Source organism: Homarus americanus, unplaced genomic scaffold (assembly GCF_018991925.1).
Source record: "Homarus americanus isolate GMGI-L3 unplaced genomic scaffold, GMGI_Hamer_2.0 scaffold57980, whole genome shotgun sequence".
Lineage (NCBI taxonomy): Eukaryota > Metazoa > Arthropoda > Malacostraca > Decapoda > Nephropidae > Homarus > Homarus americanus.
This window is the reverse complement of record NW_024716703.1, coordinates 7,456,442-7,465,621: the sequence shown is the minus strand read 5'-3', so window position 1 is coordinate 7,465,621 and position 9,180 is coordinate 7,456,442. Positions and strand designations below refer to the sequence as shown.

The following is a 9,180-nucleotide window of genomic DNA, read 5'->3' as shown; positions in this document are numbered from 1 at the left end:
ATTTTGAATGTAAACTTCATATATTTTGCACAAAAAATTAAATATTTGCTTTGTGTAAACCAAATTATTACTTTAGATCTAAAATTTGTATGTCTAATGCAAAATCCATGATGTTTATATTCAAAATGATCACCATATTGTAAGAATTCCAGCAATGTAAATTATATTCTGGTCGAGTAATTTGTATGAATTTTATGAGCTAAAACACATATCTTCAGTGAATAAAAAAAAAATATTCTTCAGGCACTATCTGTCAATCAAAGTACCCCACCTTGCCTCCCCCCCCCCTCCTCACACTGACGCCAGCTCGGTCGGTTGGTCCCAACCCTCCCCCCCATCTTCCCTCCCTACCAGATAAATGTGTGGGTGAAAACTCTAGATTTTAACGTTTAGTAATGAATAATACCTCAAACTAAAGTTAGGATAATATAATTGACATTTCTAGATTCCTTGCAGGTCAGGGAATATTTTGAATGTAAACTTCATATATTTTGCACAAAAGATAAAATATTTGCTTTGTGTAAACCAAATTATTACTTTAGATCTAAAATTTGTATGTCTAATGCAAAATCCATGATGTTTATATTCAAAATAATCATCATATTGTAAGAATTTCAGCAATGTAAATTATATTCTGGCCGGGTAATTTGTATGAATTTTATGAGCTAAAACATATATCTTCAGTAAATAAACAAAGAAATATTCTTCAAGGACACTATCTGTCAATCAAAATACTCCGCCCTAGCTGGGTTAGTTCCTCCCTCCCTCCCTCCCTCCCTCCCTACCAGAGAAGGGATTGGGAGAAAATAGTATATTTACATTTTTAGTAATAAATAATAACTCAGACTACAGTTAGGATAATATAATTGACATTTATGGATTCCTTGCAGGTCAGGGAATATTTTGAATGTAAACTTCATATATTTTGCACAAAAGATAAAATATTTGCTTTGTGTAAACCAAATTATTACATTAGATCTAAAATTTGTATGTCTAATGCAAAATCCATGATGTTTATATTCAAAATGATCATCATATTGTAAGAATTCCAGCAATGTAAATTATATTCTGGCCGGGTAATTTGTATGAATTTTATGAGCTAAATAAAAAAATAAAAAATTATACTTCACCGTGTATATGAGTAGATGCACCGCGGAAAGTGAAAGTCTGGTTCTGGCAAGGTACCGCGTAAATGAGAAATCACGGAAAGTGAAACTGTGTAAAGCGGGGTAGTACTGTACAGTACGTATCTATAAATAAACTTTAAAAAATGAATACTTTATGTTTTACATCGTCCTGTGCATACCATACCATGCATTTGGCTACTTTGGGCTTGCTATGATGACGCAAGAGTTCTGCCCTGGCAACTGTACCGACACTCACAGCTAGTGGTGCGTCATTTCCATTGTTTACTGGTAAATATTTTTCGACTATTTTGAAACTATTACCCGTTTAGAGGTCAACCCCCAATTTTTTGCCAAATAATTTGGTCTTAAAAACTCGAACTACACACAGGTATATACGGTAAATAAGGACATTGGGGGCCAGGCATTTTTTAGGGGGGGACAGCAAAAATACACGGATTTTTAACATTCACGGGTATCTCTGTTACCTAACCCCCGCGTATGTTAAGGGCCAACTTTACTTCGTGTGTTATCCCAAATTTCACAAGTGACGCTCGCCCAGTGCGAGGAGGTAACACTCCCCCTATTGAGAGCGCACACTTAAGTCACACAAATCGGTTATAAAGAATAGAACTGCCAAAACATCCCAAAATGCACAAGAGTGCTCCTTGCCAAGGCTGAGAAGTTCGGCACCTTGTCTACATACCCAGAGGAAGTATGTTTTTCACTGCCAAAATGCCATCTAGGATTCAGTTTTACCACAGGGCATATCAACACATTACATGCAGTCTTTATCTTGACACGTCTCACAAGTCCATCATTAACAGGTTTTACTCTATTGCTCTGATGAGTGGCCATTGATTCCAAGAGTTGGCCTTCCTGGCTACGATGACCATGTCATTTGGTCGAAAGTTGCGCTGTGGTTTGAGATGGGTTTGACAGATTCTCAACAAAGGCACGTATTCCTGCATCCAACATTTCCAGAATAGGTCCTCTAGGAACTGATCATTTTTCCATCTCCTGCAATACGACTGCTTCACCAGTAGGCCACCTCGGGGAAGATTGCATGTTGTACCAGGGCGTAAGATGGGCATAGGCATGAGTGCCTCCAGATCATTGACATCATCTGAAATAGGGGTAATCAGCCATTCATTCACTACAGCTACCACATCGCAAAAAAAGGTCTGAAGACATTCATTGTCTAGCACTTCTGATCCAATGAGTGCTTGTAGAACCTTCCTTACTGTCCGTATCTGTTGTTTCCACACATCCTCCATGTCTGATGCTGTGGGGGGATTGAAGACTCAGTCTATTTGTCTTCAAGAAGGCATCCCGAATGGCCTCATATTGTGCCCAACTGTGTACCTATACTGCCATTTTCAATTATTTGTCAGCACTAACCATGTATATGCCGTTGTCTGATAATGCGTTCTGGGGTACTTTTATGGGTCGAGAATCTCTCTATGGCATTGCGAATGGCATCAACATCTTGTGAGGCAAGAACCTCAAGGTGTGTAGCATGAGTGGTCAGGCATGTGGACAGACATCCCCACCTCTTGGGACGTTTACGCTCCTGTTTAATGCTGAAAGGTCAGAAGCAATCCACCCCTGTGTAAGCAAATGGGGTTACCTGAAGTAACTAGGTCCTCCGGTAAGTCAGCTTGACCATTGCCGGATTAACCATGAGGCACTTGAGGTACTGGCCTCAGGCCACCTGACTCTAAGGGGCCCCCAAATCCAAACATTCTCGACGTTGAAGCATATAAAACATGAACTTCGTTCAACGATGTCCTAGCAACGTCTCAATTTTCTGTCTCTTATGAACATTGAATGTGTTATTTTGCAGAAGGTTAATATTGATGAAATCATTGATAAATTTTGGTATATTTTGTTCTTGCTATATATATATACCTTGAGGGTAGGGGGCCCCAAGTTGATCTGTGCCTCAGGCCCCTATTAAGCTTAATCCGGCCCTGAGTTTGACGCTGCTGTGCAGGCTTCCAATTGATACGGCGGCAGAGCCGAGTGATCTTGTTTAGCAGTCAGCGACATCGGAAATCCAAAACTACTGCAATAAACAAGCCGACGTATGTTCTCTTCTGGTGTGCCCAGCCTGATTTTCATGTATGTCCTGCACTAAGATTTCAGTTACGTGATGTTGATAAGAAAGTAGGATGGGATGCTGGCTGCCCCATTGATAGAGGCCATTGTTCAGTTGACCACCCACCCAGATTAATTCATCCTCGCCCAAAAATGGCTGGAGTCTGCGAAGCTCACTTTGCCCCCTCATTGTACCCTGTTACGACCGTGTCGTATTTTTCTATTATTTTTTATAACATGCTTCAATGTTGTTCCATATTATTCCTGTAATGATGTGTTATATTTACTATTATATATTCTAGTCACCTTACCCTGTGTTGTTAAGGTTTTAACTGTCATTATTTGTTCAAGCCCATCTTATTTCTTCATTTAGTATTGTAACAAGCATTCTTTGTTTCTCTAACGACCATCTGCATCGTTAAACGACCCATGTTTCACCGGCGTGTCGCACTGGCGGGAGCCGACCTTATATATAGTACCCACCAGCAGACGGAGTTCAGTCCAGTCCTCCTGTCATTCAGTCCACATTCTTTTGAGTGACACCCGTCACCTGTTACTTTTACTTTATTTTATTTCTGTGTTGTTCCTGTTTCCACCAATGTGGTATATCTATGTGAGTACCTATTCATGTCTCTTATGTGTCCATCAGTGCTTGCTTAGTTAAATTTAAGTAATTCAGTGTTGTTTTACGATAGTTAATTTCAGTGTTAGTTATTTTATATGTTTATGCAGTGTTAACGTAATCCAGTGCTTTATTTTTATTCTAGTGTTTAAGCAGTTCTTTTGATGTTTCGATGTTTTAGTATCATTTGTGTCTTAAAAGTTTCGATAGTGAATCAATTTGTTGTGACAGCCTATGAGGCTCTTTATTGTGTAAGTATTTAATTTAATTAGATTCTTAAAGGTTTACTTTATTTATTTTTATCCCCTTTTGATTTACTTCACTTTTTTTTGTTTGGTTACGCCTAGAACCTGGATATTAAAGTAAATTAAGAAACGGCGTAACAACCCCTAGCAAGTGCTTTCATCTCGTCCGGATAACACTCCCTTTGCACTGAGGGTAGGTTAGCCACCTTGGCCTCCTGCACCTCTGCCACACTTATTCTGCCGTGTTTGTTTCACTGGTGGGTTTTTTCTCCAAGCCATTTTATGAATCATCTGAGCCAAGCTACTCCTTCCAGTAAATGGGTCCAAGATGAAAATCTAGCCCACAATATATGCAAAGCATTTTTTGTTTATGTGTCCCCTGTGACTAAGCTACCAATTGCCAAATTCACCACTTTCTGCTTTACCATGTCGGCACTTAGATTCAGTGGTAGTCTCGGCTTCTCTGGCCGGTGTTCCTTGTCTTTCCTCAGAAAAGCTGGCCCTTGGATCCATTGACAGTCATCATCAGGTCTCCCACTGAAAGTCCTTGGGTTGCATCGTCCGCTGGATTCATCAACGTACCCAAGTGCCTCCACTATTTTGTTTCTTACAGTTCCTATATCATAACCACCTGATTGCAATGAAAGTATGGAATCATCAAATGGCATTTACAAGATACTGGAGAACTAACATGCTATCAGTCCTAAAGAACGATTCTTCGAACTCCATGATCAGTTCTTCTTTTATTGTTCTGTCAGCATTGATAGCCAAGACAGCTGCGCAAAGTTCCACTTGGAGTATTGTTTGCTATTTGAGGGGAGCCAACTTTGCCCTGTCATATAGAAAAGGACAGTGGATCCTTCCTAGGTCGTCTGTCACTCTGAGATAGGAAACCGTACTGTACACTGTCTGTGATGCATCACAATACTATAGTATATGCAACTGGACTGAGGCAGCTCATCTAAGCTTTATTCTTGTATCATTGGGGAATGCAGAGACTTGCCATGTTCAGTAGGTTTCTTAACCATTATTTCCATGCTGTGTTATTGTGCTCCAGTAACGGCTCGTCCCATCCTCCTTTTCGCCTGCACTTATCATTCTTGTCTTGATGGGTAATGGTGCAACAAGCCCAAGAGAGTCCTAGACTGAGCTAACAATGCTCAAAGTCCCCTCTTTGTAGTGGGTCAGTGTTCTACTTGAACCTTGGCAACAAGCTGGTCATTCTCTAGATCCCATACCATGCCTAAGGCATGTTTTAGTGGTTATATGTCTTGAATTAGGTTGAGTTCCTTTATCCCTTCATGTTACTCACCCAATTCATAACCCCTAAACTTCCCTTTGATAATATCTGTTGCAATTACTGATACATTCTTGTAGCATCCCCTGGGGATTCCATCGCTGTAAGTAAGTCATCCACGTAAAGATTACATTCCGCTTGTACCACAGTTGCAAGGAACTCAGCGTTATAATCATGGAAGGTACATCGAAGGGTGTACATTGCGCACGACGGGCTTCACACTCCTCCAAAGAGATGAAACTTCATTCGATAGGAACACAGTCTTTATGTTGTTACGAACCACGCCACCAATTGTCATGATCTACCTACCCAGCACTACGAACCACGCCATCTATTGTCCTGATCTACCTACCCAGCACCACGAGCAACGCCATCTAGGGACGAGACACGAGTATGACTCGTCTTAGTTACCACTCCGGGGTTTCCCTTCTCCATATCCTGGTTGTTGTGTCACCTCCTCCGAGTCTTCTTTGTCAGCTCGAGTTCGAGGAGAGTTCAGTTCACTCTGGGAAGTGACCACAGGATCACCTATCCTGGAAACCTACGGCACAGTGACTACCTACCGTCTTCTACAATACTCAGCCTTGCTCGTCAGCCATCTCAGCTCCGCACTTAAGTATTTGTAATCTTATATTGCCTCCCCGCGTCCACTTGCTTCATGATTGTTTTATGTTGTATAAATATGCATATACTGTTAATGTTTAGGTTAAGTATGGTTAAGGGTAAATTATAGAAAGCTGAATATTTTGTTAGGGAATTTATGGTACTTTATTATACGCAACAAAAACTCGCATCCTTTGTCTACCCTTTTATAGTCCGATTGTCTTTGTTTTTTATTGTTGTTGCCTGTTGGGATCTGGGTAGACTTTTAACTATATTCGAAATCCCCAACTCATAACAATGTTAAGTCTTCACTGTCCCACCAGAGGAACCTCAAGGCATCCCAGTGCTCAGGTGCATATCCATTCACTGTTCATCCAAGGGACCGTTCACCATCCAACCAAGGCGTGTCCTTACTGCGATGGGGCTCCATCTTCTCTCTGACCTCCAGTGGAATTAACTAGTCTCTACCGTATGGTCTTGGTCACGTGTTACAACTCCCTGGAGGTGTCTCCATCTCGAGATGTCACGTGTTGTATCTACTGCTTCCTTTAATGCCAACGGGAGACTTTCTATGACTAAGACTCCAGCCAGATAAGGCAGATAAACCATCCTCGCTTTCCTCAGACCAGCACTTACTTACAACTTCTAAATCAACTAAGGACATCCACTATGTTGACTCCTGCACAAATGTTCTTACTCCTAATTCCCTCGCTAATTGTTAGGTGCAGAATGATCTGTCATTGCCTGAATCTAAAGTTCCAGAGTCCTGACCGTATTTCCCAGACATATTCCCTTTCCTAGAACTTTGACATCTACCATTGGCAAGACGACCTACAGCCTCCTAGGTTGTCATAAGTAACTGTCCCTTTCCAATTTCGTCCTCTTTCTGTCTGATCCGACTCCATAAGTGTTGTTCCTCTGTTCACCTCTCCCGTGTTCCTCGTAGTTCCACTGTACTAACCACAGTCATACATGCTAGTTAACGTAAAATCAGATTATTCATATTACGCTTCATAGCCCATAAAACATGTAACTATAACTTATTTATTGAGTCCCCCTTCAAAGATGTCCATTTTCTTGCTGCTTCAGTAATACCGAGACATCTGTTTTCTCTCATGTGTTTCAGAATCTCTTAGTATCTCGTGTTGTGTTCTGAGATTTGAAATTATGAATGAATACGGTTACAGTAAGTTAGATGTACCTGCTTACAGCTGAAACATTCAAGAGCCATTGCGAGTGATGTTGAAAGCTTCAACTGTATTAATTTTAATAAAATTGTCAAGTAAGTTTTTGTGTGAGAGTTTGCAATAGAGGCGAGAATCATATCCCCTACCCTGTGAGACATAATAGAGTTTCATTGGCACTGAAGTCAGATTGTTTTGATTCACAGTTATCGCAGAATCTAATGACCATGTTGAAATTATTCTCAGTTGTGTATTTAGGAAATTCATTAATCATTTGAAAGAAACATGTCACCTTCTTATAACCATAAAATCTAACGGTGAGAAAAGAAAAGCGTTTTGATGACTCTGTATAAAATACTATTGCCAACCTGTGTGTTTGACATCAATTTAATTATTACATTGCAAGCTCAAACACTCATTAGATTGTAAGCAATAGCCTTGAGAAATTAATCTGACCCATAACACTGATTTTCATAGTCCTGTGGGGTTATGTGATATTGGTTCACACTCAGGATGGGATGGAGAAAAGAAACTCACAATGCGCTCTCTGTATATATATTATATTGGATGTACAATGCATCTTGGTGCTAGGGAGTGGCAGCGTGGTTACAAGCATGGAGTAGAGAGAGCTGGTTGGGGAGCGTGCTTAGAGGAGGTGTTGCTTGCTGGTGGCTGTAGGTAGAAGAAGGCAGGTCACGGCCAGGTGAGGTCTTATATAGCGGGGGTAGGCGTGGCTTGATTGTAGACCCACTTTGTTTGGGGGCGCTGGTTACCTGACCTTACCCATGAGGCATACGCTGGGGAATTCGATGGGGGGTCGCATAGTCAGCGACACACGGCGTTTGTAGGGGTGGAATCCACTACAATACTCCCCCTTCCCTCCGGGCGGTGCAGAAGACTTGTTGTTGGCAGGGTTGTTTCCCACATGTGAGACATAATGGGCGGGGGTGTGGATGAGCCGGCTGCTACGGGAGACGACTCTGTCTAGAGACACAAGATCTGTGGGAGAAGTAGAGGGAGGAGTAGGTTTGTGGATAAGAGAAGGTTTTACAGGCGAGGAATATGGTGCTTCTCTCGCAGCGGGTACGCAGTCCTCAGTGGCGCCGGGTGGGGTGTCTGGGTCCCCGTCAGGAGCAGGGGCCACGTCGGGAGGAGGGTCCATGACAGGCGCAGTGGGTACCTGAGGAAGAAAAGAGGGTGCCCAGAAATGTTGTGGGCGAGGTGGTGCTGCAAGGGGTAATTGTGGGCAGACTGGCGGAGGAGGTGCGGGATTAATGTGTTCAGGGCGGTGGGAAGGTTGGCGTGGGGCAGTAGCCTTGAATGCAAAAACCGCCTGACGTAGTGTTTGTAGTAGGTCATGACGGGCAGCAGGAGTGAAGTGGTCAAGGTCAGAAATAAGGCGTGTGATGTGCTGCTTGATAGTGGCGGAGGTTATGGCTCCTACCCGTCTCCGTCGATGTCACTTCGCCGTGTGGTTGCAGGGGGCCTCACAGCCTCTTGCATTAGCACCAAAACGTTGATGGTACCAATGGGGGGTAGATACACTGTGCTGGGGGCGGCGTCTGAGGCAGGATGGGTGTGTTGGGGTCGGTAGGACGTGGTGCGTGAGTTAGGAACAGGTCCAGCAGCAGGCATGGAGGAGCAGGACTGTTCAATGGTGTCCATCCTGCAGTTCAAAGTTTGCAACAGGTCCTTGATGTCTTGTGAGGTATTGCTCGGCTGAGGGGTGTTAACCCGGCTTACAAGTTCGGAGGTAAGTACTGGTGTGGTCGTTGGGTTGTCCGTGGCAGCCAGGCACGCAGCTGCGCACTCGTTGAATATTCTGTCTGCCGCGGTTGCGTAGAGTTCAGGTGTCATCGAGTAATCTACTGCGGACAGGATGATACGTACTTGTGTGGGGAGCTTTTGTGCGTGAAGCAGTCGCAGGATAGGGTTGGGAAGTCTGTCTGTGTGCCGGGAGTTCAGCCTACACATCTCCACCCAGAGAAGTCCCGGAGTTGAGTTT

General features: G+C 42.9%; 1 protein-coding gene across 1 annotated transcript; it reads right to left on the bottom strand.

Moving 5' to 3' along the window:
• Positions 1 to 1,954: 1,954 nt before the first annotated feature.
• LOC121858197 lies at positions 1,955 to 7,998 on the bottom strand. Its single transcript, XM_042354408.1, has 4 exons — positions 7,959 to 7,998; positions 4,517 to 4,722; positions 2,526 to 2,697; positions 1,955 to 2,409 (listed from the first exon to the last, which is right to left on the bottom strand). Exons 1-4 carry the CDS (start codon positions 7,996 to 7,998, stop codon positions 1,955 to 1,957), a joined length of 873 nt encoding a protein of 290 aa, XP_042210342.1.
• Between the last annotated feature and the right edge of the window lie 1,182 nt (positions 7,999 to 9,180).